General features: G+C 44.2%; 1 protein-coding gene across 11 annotated transcripts in view; it reads right to left on the reverse strand.

Moving 5' to 3' along the window:
• bach2a (BACH transcriptional regulator 2a) overlaps window positions 1-27,282 on the reverse strand; it is a 91,023-nt gene that overhangs the window by 41,433 nt on the left and 22,308 nt on the right. For 2 of the 11 annotated variants that reach the window (XM_077556686.1, XM_077556342.1), the window contains exons 2-4: window positions 21,083-21,180; window positions 16,053-16,150; window positions 15,905-15,979 (exon numbers count right to left, since the gene is read on the reverse strand). The exons of 2 other annotated variants lie outside the window; for them this stretch is intronic. In XM_077556686.1, the coding sequence (XP_077412812.1) occupies window positions 15,905-15,906 (2 nt within the window). In that variant the 5' untranslated portion in view covers window positions 15,907-15,979; window positions 16,053-16,150; window positions 21,083-21,180. Of the gene's footprint in view, window positions 1-4,944; window positions 5,115-13,889; window positions 15,980-16,052; window positions 16,151-21,082; window positions 21,181-27,282 lie in introns of all 11 variants that reach the window. 7 more of the 11 variants (XM_077556097.1, XM_077556946.1, XM_077556769.1 and 4 more) reach the window with 5 other exon arrangements.

The raw sequence follows: 27,282 nt of genomic DNA on the forward strand, positions 1-27,282 counted from the left end.
GCAGGTCTCCTCTTCCGATCCGCTGCTCGCTTGCCTCTGTCCCTCTGGTGCTCCAGAACCTGCCGAGCGGCTGCCCAGACGCGATGGCAACGACGGACCAAGGCATGGGCAGAAGGAACCGAGGCCTCAGACTCTAGGTTAGCAAAAAAAGGAGGATCGTATCCAAAAACGCATTTGAAGGGGGTGAGTCCAGTGGCAGAGGTGGGCAGGGAGTTATGGGCAAACTCAACCCAGACCAGGTGTTTGCTCCATGATGCAGGGTTCTGAGAGACAAGGCACCGTAAACCGGTTTCCAGCTGCTGGTTGAGACGTTCCGACTGACCGTTAGCCTCAGGGTGGTACCATGAGGTTAGGCTGGCTTTGGCGCCGATTAGGCGGCAAAACTCTTTACAAAAGCGTGACACAAACTGGGGCCCCCGATCCGACACAATGTCTCTAGGGAACCCGTAAACTCGAAAATCGTGTTTAATCATGACCTCAGCCGTTTCCTTGGCTGAGGGAAGCTTTGACAAGGCTAAGAATCGGACCATCTTTGAAAATCGGTCGACTACTGTGAGAACGTTGTTTTTTCCTTTGGAGAGAGGAAGTCCCGTGACAAAATCCAGGGAAATTTCTGCCCATGGTCTGGAAGGAATGGGAAGAGGCTGTAGCAGACCCATGCGTGATCTGGTGGATGTCTTGTTTCCAGCACATACAGAGCAGGCCTCGATGTACTCCCGGACCTCCGGCTCCATGGAAGGCCACCAGAAACGCCGGGAGATGGCGTAAATTGTCCGTCGGACTCCCGGATGACAGGATAGAAGCGAGGTGTGACCCCAATGGATCACCTGTGGGTGCAGCTGCTCTGGAACAAATAGTCTATTCGCCGGGCATCCTTTTGGTGGGGTTGCCTCACCGTTGGCTTGTTTCACTTCCCTCTCGATTTGCCATGTCACGGCTCCAATCACACAGTCCGGCGAAAGGATGGTCTCTGGTTCCTTAGTTACAGGCTCGGGGTTGTAGAGACGGGACAGGGCGTCGGGTTTGACATTTCGAGACCTCGGCCTGTAAGTGAGAGAGAAGGAAAAACGGTTGAAGAACAGTCTCCATCTAGCCTGGCGTGAGTTGAGTCTCTTGGCTTTGCGGATGTATTCCAGGTTCTTGTGATCGGTCCAGACCACAAATGGGTGCTTTGCCCCCTCAAGCCAGTGCCTCCACTCTTCCAGAACAAGCTTGACAGCCAGAAGCTCTTTGTCCCCAACGTCATAGTTCCGCTCGGCCTTGGATAGTCGTCGTGACAAGAATGCGCAGGGGTGCATCTTTCCATCCTTCTCTGCACGTTGAGACAGGACAGCTCCGATCCCCTCATTGGACGCATCCACTTCCACCATGAATTGCCGCTGTGGATCTGGTACTATGAGGATCGGAGCTGTGACAAATCGTTTCTTGAGTGCTTGAAAAGCGGCTTCAGCCGCCGGTGGCCAACTGAACTTCACCAGAGAGGAGGTGAGGGCATGCAAAGGGGCAGCTATTGCGCTGAACCCTCTGATGAAGCGTCTGTAGAAGTTTGCGAACCCGAGGAATTGCTGAACCTTCTTGCGGCTAACAGGAGTGGGCCACTCCGCCCTAGTTTTAGCCGGGTCCATCTGAAGACTCCCCGGGGCTATGACAAAACCCAGAAAAGAGACGGTTTCAGCATGAAAGACGCATTTCTCGGCCTTGACATACAGTTTGTGCTCCAGTAGTCTTTGAAGAACCTTGGAAACATGGATCTGATGAGTGGCTAGATCTGACGAGTATACCAGTATGTCGTCTAAATAAACATACACAAACTGGTCCAGAAAATCTCTCAAAACGTCATTGATCATGGCCTGGAAAACCGCAGGAGCGTTAGTGAGTCCGAAAGGCATGACCAGGTATTCATAATGGCCACTAGGTGTATTGAACCCTGTCTTCCACTCATCCCCCTCTCAGATCCTAATGAGGTGGTAGGCATTGCGCAAGTCCAATTTAGTAAAGATCGTGGCTTGTTGGAGATTTTCAAAGACGGAGGACATGAGAGGAAGAGGGTAGCGGTTCTTTATCGTAATGTCATTAAGGAGGCTATAGTCTATACATGGCCGTAAAGAACCATCCTTCTTCCCCACAAAAAAGAAACCTGCTCCCGCTGGTGATAAGGAAGGACGAATCAGCCCAACCTTCAGGGAAGTTTCGATGTAATCCCTAAGGGCCGCCTTCTCTGGTCCTGACACAGAATATAGGCGTCCCTTGGGAATGGTGGAACCAGGAATCAGCTCTATGGCACAGTCATAGGCACGATGGGGTGGGAGTGACATGGCCTTGGTCTTGCTGAAGATCTCCTGGAGGTGATGGTAGCATGGAGGAACGATGCTCAAATTCGGGTATTCTGCGTCTGAAGGATTTGACAGGAATGTGATCAACCGTGGTGATGTCTACTTCTCGATTTGGTCAACCAATCCCATGGCTCACACAATTCTTTCCCCATCCCAGAACTTCGCCAGTTACCCAGTGTACATGGGGATTGTGTTCACACAACCAGGGGTGCCCTAGGACCAGGGTCCATGAAGGAGACTGAAAAACGTGAAAAACTAGGTGCTCCTTATGTTTGCTGACTTGGAGCTGGATGGGTTCTGTGATGTGCGTAATAATGAATAATTCACTTCCATTTAGTGCCCTAGCCTTAATGGGCTTGATTAGCGGCTCAGTCTTGGCTCCTAAATGTCTCACCAGCCCCCAGTCAATTAGGCTCTCGTCAGCTCCAGAATCTATCAGGGCATAGAGGTCTGTTGGAGTGGTGTGATGATTGATCCTCACTGATGTGAGTTTTCGTGGAACCGCCGCTGGAGTCGTGACTTGACTCACCATTTGGGTCCTTTTGGTTGGGCAGGCGACCACGAGGTGATCTCGGTTCCCGCAGTAGAAACACAGCCCTTCCTGCTGTCGACGCCGTCTCTCCTCCAGCGAGATCCGCGCTCTGCCCAGTTGCATGGGCTCCTCCTCTGGTTGCGCAGGAGCTGCACTGACAGGGATCCGAGAGGAGCTGACACACCTGATGTTGGGAAGCGCGGGGATGCCTCCATTGTCCTGGTCCGGCGATCGCGGCTCTGCGTCACCTCCTGCAGCCGATGATCCGTCCGTATGGCCAGGGCGATGAGGGAGTCCAAATCCGGTGGAAGATCGACTGCGATGAGAAGCTCTTGGATGGACGTTGCCAGGCCCTTGAGGAAAACGTCGTAGAGCGCCGTGGTGTTCCAGCCACTCTCTGCCGCAAGAGTGCGGAAGCGTATGGCATAGTTACTCACTGAGTCCCTCCCTTGGATCAGGCTGCTCAGCTGCCGGGCCTTTTCCCGGTCAGAACAGGCTGGGTCAAAGACTCCCTGAAGAGCGGCTCGGAATTTTGGGGCGGAGCTGCAGAGTGGGGAACTGCGGGCCCACTCTGCCGTGGCCCAGGCTCTGGCTCTCCCAGTCAGGTGAGAAATCATGAAAGCCACCCGTGAACGATCTGTGGTAAAAGCCTGGGGGGAGTACTCAAAATGAATGTCACAGTCTGTTAAAAAGGCCTTGCATTGTCCTGGCTCTCCAGAGAATCGCTCAGGAGAGGCTAGCTTGATCCCCGATCCGGTATATGCCACGGATGGGATCGGCAAAGTAGCTTGAGTCTCTGGCTCGGACGGAGGGCTATGGGTGCGACTTCGAGAGCCCGGAATCTGAGCTGAAAGCTCGGTCATTTGCGTTGCCATGGCGGCCTGAAACTCCTCTTGCCGGCGTAGACGGGCATCCTGAGCCCGCAAAGCTGCGATCAATTGCTCTCTCTCTGCTGGGTCCATGCTGGCCGAAGTGTTCTGACACAACGAGGCTGTTTTTGAACTCAGACGCAGAGGAAGCGGTGAAGGGTTAAGCAGCTTTTAATTAACAAAACAAAAGCTCTTCGTTGAAAGGGAGAAAATAAAGGCTATTCAAATATTAACTGAAAGCGCTCCAAAAGGGAGGAAGTTCAAACTACATTCAAAAACAAAAATCACTCTATGACTAAACAAAACTAAGCTATACAAAAATTACAAACAAATGTTCTCTCACGAGACAAGGCAATAAAGGCAACAAGGCAAAAAGGTTACAAGGCTGTGGTCTATGGCAGGCTTCAGTGGCTCAAACGAAAACACTTAGGGGGAACGCAGACTATTTAACACATGAGGGTAATGGGGCACAGGTGGACACAATCAGGGATCAGGGTTGACACAGACACCACACGAGGAAGGGCAAGTGACCTGAAACAAGAGGAGTCAGACTTTTCAAAATAAAACAGGAAATGACAAGACACTCTCACCGCGGTGTGACACATATACATATATACATATATATATATACATATATATATACATATATACACATATATATATACATATATATATACATATATACACATATATATATATATACATATACATATATATACATATATACACATATATGTATATATATACATATACATACATATATACACATATATATATATATATACATATACATATATATACATATATACACATATATTTATACATATATACGTATATATGTATATATATATATATATATATATATACGTATATATGTATATATATATATATATATATATATATATATACGTATATATATATATATATATATATATATACATATATACGTATATGTATATATATGTATATATATATATATATGTATATATATATATATATATATATATATATATATATATACGTATATACATATATATATATACATATACATATATATATATACGTATATACATATATATATACATATACATATACGTATATACATATATATACATATACATATACATATACATATATATATATAGAGAGAGAGAGAGAGAGAGAGAGAGAGAGAGAGAGAGATGAAACTACTCTGCGTTGATATAACTACCTCAAATCAGCTGTCCTGGAACCGAAAATGCAGAGTTTCTTATCTCATCGCATGTCAATTCACTGATCAGTTTTAGTCTTTGTGTTTGTTGAACATGCTTTGTGAAATGGACCACAGCCCTCAAGGATCAGGTTTGGGGAAGCCTGGTGTATACCATTTCACAAGGTGGTCTAAAACACAGAAAAAGGTAATAAACCAAACTATTTCTTGCAAGTCATACTCATGGAAGCCAACATTCACGACGCATTTTATTATTCTTAAGCTTTTTATTGATTGATTGGAATATTTATTGACAACAAACAAAGCATGTTTACAAACATACGACACAACTGAACAAGTGATAAAAACACAATAAAGCCATAGGCTTATTTCCATTGTGGTCCCTGTAGTGTGTGAGTGCGTATGTGTATGTGTCCATGTGCCAGCATGTCCATGAATGTATGTACATAATGTCCATAGGGGAAATGTGTGGGTGTGCCTCCACACAGAGAATGGGGGTGTAAGGGATCATATTAAAAATACAATAATAGCAAACGTAACAATAACATAAATCGTTATATGCAGTTTTGAAAGACTATCCAAAGAAATAATCAAATTCAAACCCAAAATAAACTCTCTACCATTCTCTGTTTCCTTTCCCCCTTAAACATTCCTTTAGGGCAATTTTAAAAGTGAAGGGAACCCTTGTTCTTCACGGATGATGGCAAGTCATTCCAAGCCACACAAGATGTGTACCTGAAAGTGTTTTGGCCTATATTTATTTTTAATCTGTCAGGGATAAGGTTTGAGGCTCTCCCCCTGGTGGCATGGTCATGAACATCCCTTATTTTAGAAAAATAATTCATCACATACACTGGCACCGCATTATTTAAAATTATATAGACCATACATAGTTTAATTTGGGTCAGTTGTTCCTCTACTCTAAGCCACTTGAGACTTTCAAAATGTTTATGGGTGGGGATGGGTTTGTGGATGCAATTGAAGTATGGTTCTGACCAGTTTGTTCTGAGCAGTTTGAAGTATTTTGGGGATAGCAGAGTACCAGGAGGAACAGCCATAATTTTAGTGTGACTGCACCAGAGCTCCTGATAGCATCTCCAAGGCTCTTCTGTTTAGAATAGTAGACCATCTTGCAATAAACCTAACTCTCTGATTAACTTTTGAACAAACCTTTTGTGACTTTTGTTGTTGAATCCGCATTCCGCTTGGCCACCCGTTACCTGTCAGCTGCCTCCGGAGTCCTACAGGCCAAAAAGGCCCGATAAGACTCCTTCTTCAGCTTGACGGCATCCCTTACCCCTGGTGTCCACCAGCGGGTTCGAGCATTGCCGCCACGACAGGCACTGACCACCTTACGGCCACAGCTCTGATCAGGCGCCTTAAACAATGGAGGCGCGGAACATGGCCCACTCTGACTCAATGTCCCCTGCCTCCCCCAGGACAAGGGAGAAGTTCTGCCAGAGGTGGGCATTGAAACTCCTTCTGACAGGGGATTCCGCCAAGATGTTCCCAGCAGACCCTCACAATACGTTTGGGTCTGCCAGGTCTGACCGACATCTTCCCCCACCATCGGAGCCAACACAACACCAGGTGGTGATCAGTTGACAGCTCCGCCCCTCTCTTCACCCGAGTGTCCAAAACATGTGGCCGCAAATCCGATGACACGACTACAAAGTCGATCATCGAACTGCGGCCTTGGGTGTCTTAGTGCCAAGTGCACATATGGACACCCCTATGAACACGGTGTTAATTATGGACAATCCATGGCGAGCACAAAGTCCAATAACAGAACACCACTCGGGTTCTGATCGGGAAGGCTGTTCCTCCCAATCACACCCCTCCAGGTCTCACTGTCATTGCCCACGTGAGCGTTGAAGTCCCCCAGCAGAACGAGGGAGTCCCCAGAGGGAGCGCTCTCCAGCACACCTTCCAAGGACTCCAAAAAGGGTGGGTACTCTGAACTGCTGTTTGGTGCAAAAGCACAAACAACAGTCAGGACCCGTCCCCCCACCCAAAGGCGGAGGGAGGCTACCCTCTCGACTACCAGGGTGAACCCAAACGTACAGGCGCCAAGCCGGGGGGGCAATCAATCTGTCCACATCTGCCCTGCGCCTCTCACCGTCGGTAACTCCAGAGTGGAAGAGAGTCCAACCCCTCTCGAGAGGATTGGTACCAGATTCTAAGCCGTGTGTGGAGGAGAGTCCAAATATATTTAGTCATAATTTCTCTCTCACACACCAGCTCAGGCTCCTTCCCCGCCAAAGAGGTGACATTCCATGTCCCAAGAGCTTCTGTAGCCGGGGATCAGACCGCCAAGGTCCCCGCCCTTGGTTGCCGCCCAGCCCACTAAGCACACAACCCCTTTTGCCCCTCCCACCGGTCGTGAGCCCATGGGAAGGGGGACCCACGTTGCCTCTTCGGGCTGTGCCCGGCCCATGGATGCAGGCCCGACCACCAGGCGCTCGCCAACGGTCCCCACCTCCGGGCCTGGCTCCAGAGGGGTGCCCCGGTGACCCGTGTCCAGGCAAGGGAAACGTAAGACCATTTATTGTAATCATCATTAGGGGTCTTTGACAGAACCAACAGAACCATCCCACAGCATTTACCAGTACCAAGTATAACAGACAAGCATTTGTAGAGTGTGATGCCCTGAATCCTGACTGAAATTTGTACAAGAGATTGTTAAGAATCAAGTATTTGTTAATTTGTTTAAAAAATATTTTCTCCATCACTTAAGAAATTGAATTTAAAATTGAGGTTGGACAATAGTTTCCCGGGTCCAATTTGCTACCCTTCTTATGCAATGGGAGTACTCCAGTATGCCAGTTTAAAATCATCTTTAACACAACTTTGTTCAAGTGATAGGTTTATAATGAAGGTTAAGCAGGGTGTAATAGCCTCCGATGTATCCTGCAAAAACTTAATTGCTATGTTGTCCTGCCTTGAGTTTCTTAAGAACAGTGTCCTCAGATACAGCAGACATCAGGCTGAACCCTTCCCTCTATAAAACCTCTGCACTTGCGTTTCCCCATACGAGTCAGTCTGTTTAGGCAGTTTCTGAACTAAGTTATTGGCTATGGTGACATAAAAATTATTACAAGTATTGGCTACATTTGCAGTTCCAGTTACAAGTGAACCTCCAATATCGAGATGGATGTTTTTAGCTTGACATAAAAATTATTACAAGTATTGGCTACATTTGCAGTTCCAGTTACAAGTGAACCTCCAATATCGAGATGGATGTTTTTAGCTTTAGTTTTAAGCTTGCAACTAAAAACTGTCTGTTTCAGACACTTCCAAATCTGACGGGGGTTGGACCTGTTCTCTGATATATTTTCATTGAAAAACTCTGCCTTTGCCTTCTTATAAGCCTATTGACCTCATTCCTGAGTGTTTTAAAAGTTTTAAAAATCTGCTCATCCCTACTTTTCCTAAACTCACAAGTGTGTCATTACTTTGTTTAATGGATCTTAAAATTTCCTCATTAACCCAAGGCTCAGATCTGACTTTAAAAACGAACAGTCTTAAGTGGAGCCATTTCATTTATTGTGTACTTTCCATTCTCTTCTGTTTTATGTAAAGAGTCAAAAGAGGCAGCTGAGCATGCAGTTTGTCAGTCTCAACCACCCTGGGCTGTGCGTGCGTGCGTGTGTGTTATCTGTGGATGTATTGAATCTCAGTCACCTGAAATTATGATTGATGATCACTAGAGAAATATAAACAAAAACAATCACATATACCCTCACTAAAAGCACTGCAGCACGATTAATTTAGAATAATTATTTTAAATATAAACTATAGAAGATATAAAAGATGTGTACAAAAAGTAGCTGATAGTTATATAAAATAAACTAAATAAAATATTTTGTGAAAAACGCTAAACCTACAATAGTGCAGTTGAACAAGCAAGAATTTCCCGTTTTTCAAAACTCATCACAGACAAAAACAATCCTTATTTTCTTTTCTCCCCATTGACCTTTTAACTAACAATTTAAAAAAAAATCCTCCCATGATTCTAGATGTGTGCCAAAAAAGTCGATTCTCATAAGAAATGCGATTCTCCGTCCGTCTTCTTCCGCTTATCCGGGGTCGGGTCGCAGGGGCAGCAGCTTTAGCAGGGAAGCCCAGACTTCCCTCTCCCCAGCCACTTCAGCCAGCTCCTCCGACGGGACCCCAAGGCGTTCCCAGGACAGCCGAGAGACATAGTCTCTCCAGCGTGTCCTGGGTCGTCCCCGGGGCCTCCCGCCGGTAGGATATGCCCGGAACAGCTCCCCAGGGAGGCATCCGAACCAGATGCCCGAGCCACCTCAACTGGTTCCTCTCAACGTAGAGGAGTAGCGGCTCGACGCTGAGTCCCTCCCGGATGACCGAGCTTCTCACCCTATCTCTAAGGGAGAGCCCGGCTACCCTGCGGAGGAAACTCATTTCGGCCGCTTGTATCCGGGATCTTGTTCTTTCGGTCACGACCCACAGCTCGTGACCATAGTTGAGAGCAGGAACGTAGATCGACCGGTAAATCGAGAGCTTTGCCTTTCGGCTCAGCTCCTTCTTCACTACAACGGACCGATACAGCGTCCGCATCACTGCAGAAGCTGCACTGATCCACCTGTCGATCTCCCGCTCTGACCTACCCTCACTCGTGAACAAGACCCCGAGATACTTGAACTCCTCCACTTGGGGCAGGATCTCATCCCCGACCCGGAGAGGGCACTCCACCCTTTTCCGACTGAGGACCATGGTCTCGGATTTGGAGGTGCTGATCCTCATCCCAACCACTTCACACTCGGCTGCGAACCACTCCAGTGAGAGCTGGAGATCACGGCTTGAAGAAGCCAACAGCACCACATCATCTGCAAAAAGCAGAGATGCAATGCTGAGGCCACCAAACCGGACCCCCTCAACGCCTCGGCTACGCCTAGGAATTCTGTCCATAAAAGTTATGAACAGAATCGGTGACAAAGGGCAACCTTGGCGGAGTCCAACCCTCACAGGAAACAAATTCGACTTACTGCCGGCATTGCGGACCAAACTCTGACATCAGTCGTACAGGGACCGAATAACCCGTATCAGGGGGGTCGGTACCCCATACTCCCGAAGCACCCCCCACAGGACTCCCTGAGGGACATGGTCAAACGCCTTCTCCAAGTCCACAAAGCACATGTGGACTGGTTGGGCGAACTCCCACGAACCCTCGAGGACCCTGCTGAGGGTGTAGAGCTGGTCCACTGTTCCACGGCCGGGACGAAAACCACACTGCTCCTCCTGAATCCGAGTTTCGAACTCCCGACGGACCCTCCTCTCCAGCACCCCTGTATAGACCTTACCTGGGAGGCTGAGGAGTGTGATTGGGATTCTCATTTACTACAATTCAGAATCAATATAAAATGTACCAAAATCATTTTATTTATTACTGTATTGCACTTGTTGGTGTGTGCCTTCATTGGGATCATTCATGTTGTACACGATTTAGCCACTTAGGGCAGTGTGGTTCCACGTGTTCAGACACACTCTTGTAGCCAGTAGCCTGTTGTGGTTTGGGTTTGGGTTTGGTTTGTTGTTTGTCTTTTGTCTGTGTCATCTGTTTTGTTTCTGTTGTCCCTGTGTCCTTCCCTTGTCTCGTCAAGCTTTATGTGATCCACCTGTGTTTGCCTGACCTTCCTCGTGTGTCAACCAATCAGTGCCCACTGCCACTTATGTCTTGCCCAGGTGTGTCTCGTCTTAGTGTAGTGAAGCAAAGCCGGCCTTGTTCCTCAAACTAATTTTGTGCACACAGAAACATTTCAAGACTTGCGTGTGTCCAAAAGAAGACACTGAGGATGTTTAACGGTTGTAATGTATATGCCAAGTATGGAGTGGCGCTACAGCGCAGTCACAGGGAGTTAACGGAAAGCGTAGAAAAATAATAACTTTTTTTTTTTTTAACTTTATTGCAATCTACAGAACAAACATGGCTTTGCGTGTATCAAAACAACATGAAAAAGATGAACACAGGAGAAGTGACAATGGCGGGTGATTCAAGTAGGGAATGAAGAAGCTAAATATTTTGCTGCAAAAGCATAAGCAAGCTAAGGAGGCTGCACAAAACGACTACGACACGGCTATCCGCCATTGTTGTTGACAGACTGACGGTTCACGCACAGTCACGCGAAAATTGGAGCATACGTCATCAATCTGCGACAATGTGTCGTCATTAATCTTCGCATTAATGTCCCTTGTTTGCCTCTTGGTTTGTTCCTTGGGAAATAAAATCCCTTTTTGTTTCAACCTTCTGCAAGCCTGCTTCACCTCCCTGTTTCCTGCATTTGGGTCCCCAATCCTTACATAGCCACATGAAAGACTAGAAGAAAAATGTCACAATCAAGTTATGTTAAATTCAATCAATACACATCGTTTTTTTGCAGCGTAGGAAAAGCATACACCTGTGAATAATGTTAAGTTGCTTCTCTGCATACTTTCCTGCAGTGATAGGGTTGAGTTAGGTTAGATTAATCCTAACCCTACTGGCCAAGTATTTATTTGGTATCGGATGGATATAGTGCTGTATGGCACTCAACTGCTTAAGCTAAAATCATTGTACTGTATTTTACAATATCTCTGATTGGGCCAGAATTCATGAAACTGATGACACTGAAAAGTTGCTTATACATGTGGGACGTATACACAGTGACTGAACCTTATTCTTTTTGTTTTGGCACAGACTAAATCAAGTCCAAGCCTTTAACCGAGCACATCAGCACAAGCGCTCCTGCGTAAAAAGGTCTTGACAGGAGTACAGTGCATGAAGACTTCTCTGTGCTTCTTTTGGTGGTTTTAAATCACACCACTTAGCCCTTTCCTGATTGCATAAGACATCTTAGAGCTGAAAGAGCAGTAATGTTTCTAGCTGTATATTTTTTTGTGTGCTTCCTTTTTGGTATGCACAAATAATTCAACCACATTTGATAGGACTGTGTGCGTGTCATGATCTTATGCGGGCAGAGCCATAATTTCATAGGCATGTTCCGAACTAGTTGCTAATTTAATTTAAAACTTATGGGACCGGATTTTTGGTCCCCATACCACAAGAGGTCCCCATGACCTGACTGTGGAAACAGATGCACGCACACACACACACAAATCCCGGAATATTGGCCCCACTGTGTGACAACAACCAGACCACACACACACACACACACTAAAATATTCATCACAGAAATAAAATGTCCAAAAGCAGAAGAGTGCACCTATAGTACACATGCACACATAATAAATTAATAAACACTTCTAACTCACCAGTTTCACCCAGTCTGTATATATGTGGATGGAGCAATTCTGTTTTTTTCGATGTCCTACTTTCTTCCATCTCTGCCATGATTATGTCTTACTTCCATCTTTGGTGTGCCCTATTTATTTGCTTATACATGTATAAAGCATGTATGTATGAATGCGTATTTGGTATAGCTCCCCTAGAACACCAATAGCTATGCCATAGCTGCCCTGAGACTGGTTGCCGAGAAAGCCGTTTTGGGCCACATAAGCATTTGCTTGATCGTCTCGGTAAGGAAATGTCATTAACTCATTCACTCCCAGTCATTTTCACTGAAACCCCCCTTAGCTCGGCTGTTTTACTGGATTTTGACTGATTTTTCTAGGCCCACAGAATATTGTGTTCTATTGCTACAAAAACATGGAACCTACCAAAATGGAGAAAAAAAGGATATTTCTATCTATTTTTTCTCCGTTTTGCAGCAATTAGCATTAGAATATAGAATATATTATTCACAAATCTTTTTAAAACTGTGGGCAGAACAGCTTGCTACAACATGGCCCTGGTTGATCTCTTATACTCTGCTGCCACCTGCTGGCCATTTTTTGTAATAACTACAGTTGCTTTAAGCAACCTATTCATGTCAAAAGCTGCACCAAAGCTTTCATTATGCGCTAGAATAAAAATATATATATATACAGTATATAATTTAATGTATAAATACGTTTTTGGGACCATGGTAATATTAAAACATTTTTTTATGTAAGATAGATAGATAGATAGATAGATAGATAGATAGATAGATAGATAGATAGATAGATAGATAGATAGATAGATAGATAGATAGATAGATAGATGGATAGATATCCAATAAAAAAAATGTAAAGTAAAATGGAAAACCATGCTTTTGAAAGCAACATTTCTCATTTTACTCGCATGCACGCGCTAATAACGATATGAGGATGATCATGCGGGATACCAACTGCAAAACTTTTCTCCCAGTCACGAGTTTAGCCGTGTATATTGTGTATGCCGTTTAGTATAGTGATATATAATAGTGAATTGGTGGGAGGGAGATTTGTTTGGAAGGTAACTCACATTACTAACTCTCAGCTCAAACATTTTCTTTGTTAAAGATAAATCGGTCCTTCAGCAAGTTGCATGGGGGCCCCTAGTTTGCCAAACTACAATGAAGATATTCCTAACCCTTTTAGATCACATGTGTCGATATCCAGCCCTCAAGGGCCTGAGTCGTGCATGTTTTCAAGATTTTTCTACTCCAACACACTTGATTCAATGATCAGGATCATTATCAGGCTCCTGCAGAGCTGGCTGACGACCTAAAATATGAAGCAGCTGTATTGAACGTGGGAAACCTCAAAAACATGCAGGACTCAAGGCCGGACTTTGACACCACTGCTTTAGATGGTCTCCTAAAATACCACAGTCTATTACACTTTATGAGCAAAACAGACTACAGTTAAAATTAAACATCTTAAATTGACAGTCCTCTTTACGTCAATAAATAAAGCAGCTTTTGAGTGTTTAGAATTGTTTTTAATTTAAATAGAACACAACAAAACAAACTATTTTAAAGTCCAACAAGGAAAACAAACAAATTTAAAATAATGCTCATTTAACATCACAGTCTCACACTTATGGACATGAACTACTGGGTTACCAAAAACAGGGAGCTGACCATATAAATATGTAGATGAAGATGACCTTGCTGCATCCTGGTCAGGAGATCTTGAGGAATGTGGTGGTCCTGGGCCTTCCTGGCTAGAAGGAGGTCCTCTGAGAAATGTGATGGTCCTGTGGCTTCCTGGTCAGGAAGCTCCTTAGGTTATCAAGCAAATAGACCAAGAGTGAATATTCCTATTTTTTAATTACAGTAATATTGCAGTAATACAGAATATTAAAATTAATTTCATTTTATATTAAAAATTGTGATGTACAGTGACTCTTTAAAGCTTGTACCCAACTACAAATTTGTCACTTTTAAGCATTTTCTGCATTTAAATATTATACTAGTTGAACTTGGGGCTTGCCAAGGGAAGGTCAACATCTATAAATAATAAAATAAATGCCCGAGGCTAGCGAGTTGGCTAGCAAAACAAACAAACTTGCTAAAAATAAAATAAAATGGAGTTTCGCCTCCAAATATCCATCACCAACAAGTGCCTTACCTTTCTCTTTTGATGGGTTTTCTTCTTCAGTTTTCTTTTTCTTCTGTTTTTCCTGAGATAACTTCTTTTTGATGCCATTACGGTGTCTGTTTTGTTTAGTACTGTTGCTAACGGGTAGCTATCAATCATTCTTACAGTTAGTGACGTAGATGCTCTACGTCACTAACTGTATGACACAAAAACACCAGCCACTGCTTATCATCATACATACACATACATCACGTTACACCTTGTATAAGTAACAGTATGGGATTGCTTCATATAAGCATGAGTGCATGTGTGTGTAGTTCAACTAAAAGAAGGAAAGCAAGAGGATTCTGAACTTTATTTGTTAAAGGTTCGGTGTCACGGTATTTTAAGCCCTTCCACAGTTAACTATAAGCATATAATGATTAAATGTTACCTTTGACACCATGGCAAAGTAATTTCTCATGAAATATGCGCTATTTTGCTGGTTATTTTTCTAACCCGGAAATAAGACGCCTGGTTCAGTAAACCCCCGCTTCTCCACATGGCTGCCGCACCCCTCTCGTGTGGTGGTGTGTGATACTGCAAATTTTGGTATTGATCTTATACCAAGTAAACATAGGGCCAGTATCGCCAATACAGATGGATACTTTTTTTGAAAATGATGGTATATAATTATTTTTTTAAATTAAGGTACAGGGCTTTAAGTACTCTTGCACAGTGCCGATTTCCAGCGTAAGAGCCAATTAGAAGCAGAGTAGTGCTGGTCTTGTATTGAAACAGTGCAATGGCATATCCAGCAAAGTAAACAGTTCACATTAGGCGCTTTCACACCGAAAAGGCCAAGAACTTAGAATTACTGGTACAGACAGTTCCTTAAGAGGTTGTGTTTGGCCCACTCGTTTGCGTTCACACATGGCAACGTAGCTCATTTAAATGAGACTGATGAGTCATCAGTCTCATTTGAATGAACTAGCTTGCCCAGCATGATGTAGTGAAGAAACAAGCTGCACAAGCCCTTCTGTCCAACAGGTAGTTGCAACAACAAAAAAGCTAGGTTGCAGAATAATGTACAGTTGAGCATGTATTTGCCACTTGGCAAAAGTTAAGTGTACAGTATAATTTGTCTTGGTAAGGTAGTTGAAAACTGATTCTAATGTGCAATGCCATTCATGCTGCAGACAGTATTTGAGGCAGTGATATATACTAATGTATATTTAAAAAGTTTTTATACACATAACACACCTGTTTGTAGCCTGTCATGGAACTTTAATTCACCATGTGCTATATTACTCTCCTGTCTGCAACCTGACTGGAATTGCAAATACGGTACCTAGACTGGATAAATAAAGGTTAAATAAATACATGACTTAATTGACAACTCGAGTTTTTAATCTTTTTAACTGTTTGCATGGCAAGGTTTTTTTTTGAGGGGGGGGCAAATTGTAGATTGCAAGTTTATTTGCGCACCTATTTTTTTTTTTTAAAAGCTAAGCCAGAAGGCGTGCTGAATTTTCAGTGCATGTCCGCAACCTGGAGGACATCTGCCTGACCGTACATCGTTTGTTGTCCTGGCGAGATCCTGGCTTGCAATGTCCATTTCACTGACAGAATCTATCCCTTGTGTGCTTTCCTGTTGACATAGAAAAGCAAAATTAATAACAGTTGGCAATAAAAGTACTACTACTATAAGTTAAATGTCTTACCGACAAAGGTGAACACTTAATGAGGGCTGCAGCTTGGTAGCATGATGATTATCTCACACCGCCCGCATCGGAAACTTCAACATGTCCATCCACAAAAGCTGTAAATTAAAACACATGCAGAAAAAATATCACAGATCAGTATTAGATGATATGTCGGTGATGTCTGCATACATTTGCATTTACTCTTCAACAGTTGGCTTCTTAATATTTATTCAGGTGCATTTTTTTTTATTTAATGTGCAATACATTTTATTTCAATTATTATTGGAGTACATTTTATGTTCTTATACCAAAGCACAGTGTCTATAGTTAAACTCATGCATATTACAGTGGATTACAATAACTTCATCCATCCATTTTACAAGCAGTGTAGTACTTGATTTGGCTAAATTGTCTTTATGAATATTCCGATACCCAGCTTTGCAGTATTGGCCGATGCCGATACCATACCGATATCAAAGTTGTATTTTCTCAACATGAAAAAGTTACCAATAGGATATCTTAGCTCGGCATGCAGTGAACATGTCACACATCAGTGAATGTTGTGCATGAGCAAGACACAAGATGCTGCATCCAAAGTCCTATATTAGCGTCAGAATAAATGGTATCGGCATGTTACTTGTTAGTACTCACCGATACCGATACCACTGTTTTAATACAGTATCGGGGCCTCTGCCGATACCAGTATCGGTATCGGAACAACACTACCTTCCTTCCTTTCCTCAGTCTCTCCTTTGGTCTCTTGAGGTCTCCCTAATTTGTTGGAATTTAGATGTTTCTGGGGTTGGTGAAAGACTCTGGTTGGTAACCCGGTGTGTAGTAGGTGATGTCTGGTTGGTGCTGGATTTCACTTTCCTTTGATCCTTCCTCGGTTCTCCTGACAACCTCACGACTAGCTGGATTCTGAAGTATTCGGTTTAGGTGAACGGTATGGGATTTTAAATTTTTTAGGTGAATTAATGAGTACATGCTCACACGCACGCACACATGCACACACGCACACAATTAAAAAAAATAAAAAAGAGAGAGAGCAATAATGATGACATAGAATCGAATCGGTAAAATTACCGAATTGTCATGTTTATTTCTAGTCATGTTTAGTTCCTGTCACGTTTAGCTTCTGTTTTCCTTGTGTGTTCCCCTTGTCTTGTCATTTCCTGTTTTAGTTTGAAAGTTGACTCCTGATTGTTTCCACCTGTGTCCCCATTACCCTCATGTGTCATCCAATCAGTGCCCTCAGCCAGGTGTGTCTTGTTATGTCATTAGTGTTGGTGTATTTAGTCAGGTGTCTCCCCCCTGTCTGTGGCGGTTCATTGTTGCTGTTGTTGTAAGTCTTTCTCCACGTCACGCTGTCCTTTTTTGCCTTGTCAGGAACCATGTCATGTTGTTAGATTTGCCTAAGTTGTTTAGCCATGTTTAGATTCATGTTTTGTTAGTTCAATTTATTTTGTACTTTGAAGATAGCTTTATTTGATTAGAACCTAAAACCTTTTTTCTTGGACTACACCTCGGCCTCCTTGCTCTGCCTTCCCGCATCTGGGTCCTAAAGCCCCACCTAACTGACAGAATGAACCGACCAGGATCAGACCCAGCGGGAAGCTCCCGTAGGCGACCGGCTCGCCGTCGGTCGACACGGAAGCACCGTCAGCCTGCCATCCAACCTCATTCCATCCAAGTAAGCTCCTTTTCTCGGTATTTGTCCTCTCTTCCCCTTTAACGCTATCAGCAAAACGCACTCAAGTCCCTGCCCTACGACACCAGTTTGTCGCCCCAATGTGTTTTAGACTCTGACTTCTCCGATGATGAAAAGGAAGGTCCCTTTTCCATTAATGCACTTCCGGATTACAGTTCCGATTCTGACTCCGAATTGGATTTTTTCACCAGCTTAGTTCCCCACATGTTTTCTTCACAGTTTACGGATTATTTTGACACCGGGTCATGTCACCCCTCCTCACCTGGGTCTCCGCCGTGTTCACCACTGCGGCCCCCATCGTGTGCACCTCATAGCCCCCCGTTACCGCCACGTCAAGACATAGTTCCCCCTTCACCTGGTTCCGTACCCACTCCCGTTAGTTTTCGTCACGTTCCTTCACTCTCGGTATCCTCGGGTTCTAGTCTCCCTATTGCTCCTCACTCCCCATGGTGGCAGGCTGATGAGGCTCCGGCTCCGCAGCTTCAAGTCCCCGAGCCATGCCTGCCGTACCTTCAAGTCCCCAAACCATGCCCGTCGAAACTTCAAGTCCCCAAACCACGCTCGTCGAAACTTCAAGTCCCCGAACCACGCCTGCCGTACCCTCAAGTCTCCGAACCTCGTCGGCCGAGGGCCCAAGTCCCCAAACCACGCCCGTCGAAGCCTCAGGTCTCCGAACCTCGTCGGCCGAGGGCCCAAGTCCCCAAACCACGCCCGTCGAAGCCTCAGGTCTCCGAACCTCGTCGGGCGAGGGCCCAAGTCCCCAAACCACGCCCGTCGAAGCCTCAGGTCTCCGAGCCACGTCGGCCGTCGGAGCCCCCGGTCTCCGAGCCACGTCGGCCGTCGGAGCCCCCGGTCCTCGAGCCACGTCGGCCGCGGCAGCCCCCCGTCTCCGAGCCACGTCGGCCGCGGCAGCCCCCCGTCTCCGAGCCACGTCGGCCGCGGCAGCCCCCGGTCTCCGAGCCACGTCGGCCGCGGCAGCCCCCGGTCTCCGAGCCACGTCGGCCGCGGCAGCCCCCGGTCCCCGTGCCGGCTCCGCAGCAGCCCCAAGTCCTCGAACCACGTCAGCCGATGTCCCAAGTCCCCGAACCACGTCGGCCGTCGCAGCCTCAGGTCCCCGAGCCACGTCGGCCGTCGCAGCCTCAGGTCCCCGAGCCACGTCGGCCGTCGCAGCCTCAGGTCCCCGAGCCACGTCGGCCGTCGCAGCCTCAGGTCCCCGAGCCACGTCGGCCGTCGCAGCCTCAGGTCCCCGAGCCACGTCGGCCGTCGCAGCCTCAGGTCCCCGAGCCACGTCGGCCGTCGCAGCCTCAGGGCTCCGAGCCACGTCGGCCGCCGCAGCCCCAGGACTCCGTGCCGACCCAGCGGCAGCCCCAGGACTCCGTGCCGACTCCGCGGCAGCCCCAGGATTCCGTGCCGACTCCGCGGCAGCCCCAGGATTCCGGATCAGCTCCGCAGCAGCTCCCGGTCCCAGTGCCGGCTCCGCGGCAGCTCCATGTTCCCGTACCGACTCCGCGGCAGCCCCAGGATTCCGGATCAGCTCCGCAGCAGCTCCCGGTCCCAGTACCGGCTCCCGGTCCCCGTCCCGGCTCCGCGGCAGATCTCGTCCCGGCTCCGCGGCATCCCCCGGTCCCCTTGCCGGCTCCGCGGCATCCCCCGGTCCCCGTGCCGGCTCCGCGGCAGCTCCCGGTTCCCGTGTCTCGTCGGCCGCCTCAGCTCCCGGTTCCCGTGTCTCGTCGGCCGCCTCCACGGCGGCCTCAGGTCCTCGCGCCTCGTCGGCCGCCTCCACGGCGGCCTCGGGCCTCCTGGCTTCGGCCGCTCTCGTGCGGGGTCTCTTCGCCTCTTCCATGGCGGCGTCAGGCCCATGGGGGTAGACAGGAGATGTTCATCCCATGGCCGTCCTGTTCCGGTGTGGCGTCCGGGGCGCCCTCCAGATCGGCGCCGCCGGGCTCCCATCATCTGGCGTCCGGGACGTCCCCCGGACTAGTCCTGAGGGATGTGCCAGGTTCCTGCCTCCGCGCCCCCTCCGCCCGCCCTGTTTTTGAACTTTTTAAAAGGGACGTCTGGAAGCCGTCCCTCGACGGAGGGGTTCTGTCATGTTTATTTCTAGTCATGTTTAGTTCCTGTCACGTTTAGCTTCTGTTTTCCTTGTGTGTTCCCCTTGTCTTGTCATTTCCTGTTTTAGTTTGAAAGTTGACTCCTGATTGTTTCCACCTGTGTCCCCATTACCCTCATGTGTCATCCAATCAGTGCCCTCAGTCAGGTGTGTCTTGTTATGTCATTAGTGTTGGTGTATTTAGTCAGGTGTCTCCCCCCTGTCTGTGGCGGTTCATTGTTGCTGTTGTAAGTCTTTCTCCACGTCACGTTGTCCTTTTTTGCCTTGTCAGGAACAATGTCATGCTGTTAGATTTGCCTAAGTTGTTTAGCCATGTTTAGATTCATGTTTTGTTAGTTCAATTTATTTTGTACTTTGAAGATAGCTTTTTTTGATTAGAAATTAAAACCTTTTTTCTTGGACTATACCTCGGCCTCCTTGCTCTGCCTTCCCGCATCTGGGTCCTAAAGCCCCACCTAACTGACACGAAAGAACAATACTGAGCTCTCTCTCCCCCCCAAAAAAAGGAACACCACTACTATAAAGTGCTGCTGATAATTATTATACCGGTAAATAAAAACACAGTATTTGTGTGAATAATTGAAATGTACTTTCTTATATTAATTCTCTAGCCTTTTACAAATATTTAGGTTAGAGTCTAACCGTTAGACATTAAGCAGGCAAACAATTTCAATGTGGTGTGGTCATTAAAACACAGGCAATGGTGGTTATTTGTTTTTGTTTTTTTGCCGTGACCCGCAACTCATCACAGAGTGTTTTTCACGCAGAGTGGAATAAGATGGTCTTTCGCGACGCGAACGTTTGTGACCGGCAATTCACCATCGAGTGTTACGGTGAGTGGAATAAGCTTCAATTTCGTTACGTTAATGTGACTTTGCGGTGTTTACGCTTAACTAACGCAGCGCTAAGCTATCTCCCGGTGAGGTGCGTTTGACTGGACAATACGGTTGTCACGTCAACGACGGCTTAGCAAACTGGACGTGCACATTTCTGTTATTCATATACGCTTGTAAATGTTGATAAGCAATCGTGGTATTCACGTGAGGCCAAGAATTCTGTTGCGACTGTTTGCGGCAAAATAACACTAACAGGAGATTTGCTGGTCGCGGTAAAATAACTACTGACTAAAAGACAGTCACACAAGGAAGCTGCTGGCAAGCGCCACACGAGTTAGCGAACTAAATGACAATATTACAAGTATTTCTGTAAGATTACTGTAATATTTACCTTCATCTATCCGTGGTGCGCTGACTCCGGTGTCCATGAGCCGTGGCGTCGAATTGGCCGTCCCATTCACTCGGCAGTCATTTCCACTCCGGCTGCTGCTGTAGTGATCCATGAGCGTTTTAAATTTTTGGTGTAACTTTGCAGCTTCTACAGAATTTTTAGGGGTCGTGTGAGCATTGTAGTTGTTTACCTCACCAAGCTTGGCAGTAATAACATGGTAGCTTCGGTGACGCCAATTCAAAGTCATGTTGCATATCTTCATCTCCCAAATGCTTAAAAGAGACTGTACCTCTGTCCACCTATCCATTCGCTTTTCCTATATTTTAAAATATTGCGACTAATGAAGACATCACAACTAGTAAATATTGTAAACACTGTATGCTCGCAGTAAAAAAACAACTGTATGCTCACAGTTAGGGTAATGGCGGCTGTGCAACCCCCCACCCCAATTCAAACAACCAATCATCATTTGTTTGCACAGCACGCCCTCCTTTGCCATTCAGGGTACACACAAAGTCAAGTCCAAATACCCTCTTTAGGCTTAGGAGCTTAGGTACCATTCCACCCCCACCCCCAGAACCAGTTTTGTGTGTGAACGCAAACTTTGGACTAACTCCCAGGGTACATAGGGAAGTTTAATAATTGGTTCCTGCGGTGTGAAAGCCCCTAATTGTAGGGAATATTTGATACGCCAAAACACCGCCAATGCGGAGAGATGGCCAACTTCAAAGTAGACCTTCCCATACCAAGTAATATGTGGAGCACAATGCCAAGGACGCTTTTTTTTGAAGTTGTTCCCAAGACCGTTTTGCCTTTCGCGGCGCAACGGATGACTTGACTCGTCTTGTGGAATGTGTGTCTGCCACTCATTGCCGGCGTAAATTATTGCGACTAAAGTCAATAAAACAACGTCGTCCTGAAATCCCGTTCGATCGCCAATTAAGGGCACTAAAAGAAGACTTAATTACGCTGACATTGTATTGCACACTGCCTGTTGCTAGTGTTTGGGTGTCTACAGTGTTAGCCAGTCAAGTCAAGTTTATTCATATAGCCCTTAATCACACAAGAGTCACAAAGCACTTCTAAACCCACAGTTGACAAATATCAACGACATCCCCTAATCGAACCGCGTGCTACTGGTGCTAGCGGCTGCAGCTAGAGCCATTGGACTACTTTTCAAAGGCAGTCTAATTGACGTGATTGCACACTTTGATGTTGACAGCCGGACACAGTTACCATTCCTAAAGATCAGTTTAATAAACTCAGCTCACTCAATTGTGCAGTTGACAGTCGGCAAAATCACAACTGTGGTTCTGACGTCACTTTTAATCACAGACCAAAAACGACTAATTTTGGAATTTCATTTGATACAAAGTGCTGTACAAGGAGTAAAAATCAGTATGGAAAAAGGGTCAGGTAAAAGAAAAACAACACCAAATAAATTAATAAATATCGTAAGTGGGTAAATGAATAAGTAAATAAAATAACACAAGTAGATAAGTAAATAAAATGAATAACAATAAATTAATAACAAAATACAGCAGGCACCCTAAAATATTGAAACAATCAGTCTTATGCCGAGTCAAACGGCAAAGAGCAAAGATGTGTTTTAAGAGTGGGTAGAGAGGGAAGTTGCCTAATATTTAACGGAAGGTCATTCCAAGATCTATAGGGAGAGATTTCTCAAAAATTCTCCCTAACTTTCTAGAAAGGAAAATAATGTACTGTTAAGCACAATTTTAATTTAAGTTAAAAAATATATTTAAAAAAGTTGTTTATCTAGAAATGAAAGTTGGTCGATCATTATTAAGTGGAAATATATTTTGAATGACATCAGTATTTGTAATTGTTCTTTTACCAAGCAAAAATATATTTTTATCCAAATACCTGATTATTCAATATAATTTTCCGTAGGATATTTGAATACCAAAATATTGGATAGCTATAGCACTAGAGGGGACTGCACCCACAGTGCTATATTGTATTATACATAATATAAATGGATAGGGGAGGACAGGCCATCAGGAATTTCATGAGTTTTCCAAATGTCCAGTCCATCCACTTGATGGATGGCTTGATGTTGGTCGAACAACGAATCGGCACGTTGGACACTGCACCACCGCTCCCCGGAATAAAGTTCAGGCTCAGGTTTTGATTTACTTTACTGCTTATTCACAATACATTTTCAACCTTTAAGTGTTTTTGTGTTGTTTCCTTTTTAAACAAAGGACAAAGTTTATTGATAAATAGAAAATACTTTATCAATGACCCACAACCCCACCCCACCCCCAAGAAACATTCCAACCATAACAAAATAATTGTTTTACATTCTTAAAAAAAAGTGTGCAAAGTGATCATAGGAAAACAATTTTAAACAAATATTTTATCGTATACTGTTCAGAAACTACAAATATAAAAGTTCCCATTGGATCCGATCGAAATATTTGCAAAATTATCTTTGAAATTGTTGAGTCTTTTTTTTCCTTTTTTTTTTCTAATGTGGGTCAAATATGGCACATGAATGAAGTGGCTGCGTTCACAATGCAGGTCTTAATGCTCAATTTTGATTTTTTGGGGTGAAATCCGATAAATTTTTTTGTAAGCGTTCACATTACCTATTAATTGCGACATCAGTCTGTCTGCTGTGTGGACGTAATGCGTCCCCAAAGTGACCCGCATGCGCAGAAGAGGATACGTCACTCACAACACTGTTTGTAGAAGTAAATACATATGGTCCAGCAGCGTGTCAGGGCCACGGACTTTTAAAAGTCCGTCGTCGGGGCTCATATTTTTACCATCTCATATCAACAGAGTGATGCAGGAGGAGGAAGAAATAATATTTTGTGAAAATGAGGCAAGCCTGTTCAGCGCCTCATCTCACGGGTAACGCCCTTTTTTCTCTCCCTAACGATGACGTCACATCATTGCTACGCGTAATATATGAGCCGTCTGCGTGGCGAAATTACTAATATCACCTTCACAAATGTCATCTTTATATTTCATGTTTCAAGTGGGATTAAATTAAAGTGAAATACAAAGTCACAACATGTTACTCGAAACAACTTTGCCGATTCATGTACGTCTCACCGCACGGATGCGTCAAGCATAAATCAAGCGTAATGCCCCCGCCAGCGCGGAGCACATATTGGACTTTTGATGACGTCAAGATTGGATATATGCGACCTGGCCGTTTAGACGAGGTCTCGTTGCAAAAAATTCGGATACGTATCCGATCTAGGACCACATATGAAAGTGACCCAGGTAGGATGTGAAAAAATCGGAATTTAGCCATTCAGACTGACATAAAAAAAGTCAGATACAAGTCGCATTTGGGCAAAAAAATCCGACCTGGCTCGCATTTGCCTGCAGTGTGAACGTAGCCTTAGTTAATTCCAGTATGGATTTAGCGCAAACCAATCAACAGGATGAGCTCTCATGAAATTCACGGTTGAAGTAACCACTGCAATAGACAATAAATTATATTCAATAGGATTTTTTATTGATCTAAAAAAAGCTTTTGATACGATAGGTCATGGTTTATTATTGCAAAAGTTGTATAAATATTGTGTCAGAGGAGTAGCTCATTCCTGGTTATGTTCTTATTTGAGTGATGGATAGCAATATGTATCTTATGATCAAAATGATTCTGTGTCTTTAGAGGTAACGTGGAGTCCCACAAGGGTCAATCCTTGGGCCCAAATTATTTATTTTGTATTTGAATGATGTATGTATCTAAATTTGTTAATTGCATTCTTTTTGCTGACAACACAACTTTTTTCTGTTCTGGGACCCACTTAAATGACTTGATTACCAATGTTGAATGTGAAATAAAATTGGTTAAAAAATGGTTTGACCTGCATAATTTATCTTTAAATACAAGTAAAACAAAATTTATGATATTTGGTAATCGTAAAATGGATTCAGCAGTTAAATTGAGAATAGGGGAAGTAGAAATTTAAAGAGTTTTTGATATGAATTTTTTAGGTGTTATTTTGGATCATAAATTAAAATGGAAAATGCACATAGATTACGTTAAATCAAAGATAGCAAAATCAATTGCCATATTATATAAAGCGAAGGATCTTTTGAATCATCATGCTTTGTATATTTTGTATTATTCTTTGGTTTCGCCTTACACAACATTGTTTGGAAATATGGGAAATGCATATCCCACACATACAAGGTCAATATGTATTCTATAAAAGAGAGCTATAAGGATAATAACAAAGTCAAATAGTAGAGAACCATCAAATGAGTTATATATTAAGTTAAGAGCTTTGAAATTTGAGGACTTGGTTATTTATAAAATTGCCCTTTTAATGTATAAATTGTATTATAAACAGCTCCCTAGTCATATGGAGAATTTGTTTAAGATAAAAGAATAAAGACACGATCTCCGAAGGAAGGAGCATTTTGAAAGAATAAAATCTAGGACTAAATTAAAAGATCAATGTATAAGTGTTGTGAAGGTATGGAATCACCTTGATGAATTAAAAGGGTGTCAGACATTTTTTTTATTTTAAACGTTTGTTTAAAACAAAAGTTATTGAAAAATATGAGAATGTAAGTTGATGTTTGGATCTTGTTTTTGTTCATCTTATTATTATTTATGTATAATATTTGAGTTAATCGTTTTGTGTGGCGAAAATAAGCGTGAGCTTTAGCCTATGCCTTTTCGTTCTGTATGTTGTTGTTTTTTATGACTGACCTGTGTGTTGTATTTTTTTTATTTTATGACTGATTTAAATAAATTGTATTCACTCATTCATTCATTCAGTTAAGGTTGAATTAAGGCTGATTTCCGGCACCGGTTGTCTGACCCAGCGTAGGGCCACAGTCGAGCCAGCTATGGCTTAGATATGGGCCTTATGTGGCCCAGATGTGGGCCACTAAAGGACCATAATTCATTGAGGTATCTAGGCCAAGACAAGTTGTTTGTGTGGTCCACCATTTGGGCCACACCATATTTGCTGACTGGGATGGCCGATAGAGGTCGCTAAACTAAAATATGTAACACTTGGAAGTAATTAGGCACCTTTTTAAAACAACCTATGTGGTCGTATTTATTGGAGGACTGTCTCGCTGTCACTCTGGCAATTGAGACAGCCAGATCACTACTGGCTCCTTATCCATATCACGTGACCACTGTACCTGTCATGACGCACCGGTGCATAAATCTATTAATTGTGAATAATAAAAAAATGTTTAACTGTATTTTACTTCATTTGTTGTAAATATTTTTAACTAAAACATATTATTTCCATAGTATAAAGTCTATATATATATATATATATATATATATAGTATCGCCTTGTTTCTCTCACTTGCCCTGTCACTCACAAATTTTATTTTTCATACTCGCAATGCATTGTGCTCTACATCAACCGGTTGAGTGACCATCGATGTTCACTACTTTTCACAGTGCATTGTGGATCATTTTGAGTGCGCACTACATTTGTTTCTTTTGGACGTTCGGACACTCCTACAAAATTGGGTGACCCCTTAGTATAGTGCAGTGGGGAGTTGTGTGCACATTCGACGCAGCCCAAATCTCTCCTCTTCCATCTATAACTGCTTCAAACATCAAAGCGTATGTAGGAATGGAAAACAAGGTTTGTTATTATTGTATTATTGTTAATGCTGCTCAATGTAGAAATTTGCCCCAAAATATCTTTGCAATAGCCTTTTTATTTGACCATTTATGACTCAAACATCTTCTAATTAGCAGATTAACAATTTAGCTGTACACAATGGGTTCTCCTGTGAGCGTATTCAGCCTGGATTTGAGTTAGAATTTCTGTGGATGTGACATCATGCGCGCATTGTGTATGTGAAAAAGGGAGTGTACAGTTTCATTTTTCAGCCACCCACAGCAATAGCGATTAAGCAGCTCTAATGTTATATTATGTACAGTGGAACCTCGGAGTTTGAACGTCACCCAAGCAAAGCAAGCTAAGACGAACATACCTTGAAAACGGGTAGCCGAGTGAAGCCGAGCGATGCTGAATGCTCACATCGCGGTAGTTGAGATGATACACTACTCATTTCCAGTCAGATCGTGAATACTCAGAGAGGTTCTCCATACACACGAGTGCATTTAGATTTTTCCACGACAATTTTCTTCGCCATGGACCCAAAGAAAGACAACAGTGCTAGTGGCAGCAAAGAAAAACATACAGTGCTACGAACCACAGTGGAAT

The sequence above is a fragment of the Vanacampus margaritifer genome, chromosome 1 (genome assembly GCF_051991255.1).
Source record: "Vanacampus margaritifer isolate UIUO_Vmar chromosome 1, RoL_Vmar_1.0, whole genome shotgun sequence".
NCBI lineage: Eukaryota > Metazoa > Chordata > Actinopteri > Syngnathiformes > Syngnathidae > Vanacampus > Vanacampus margaritifer.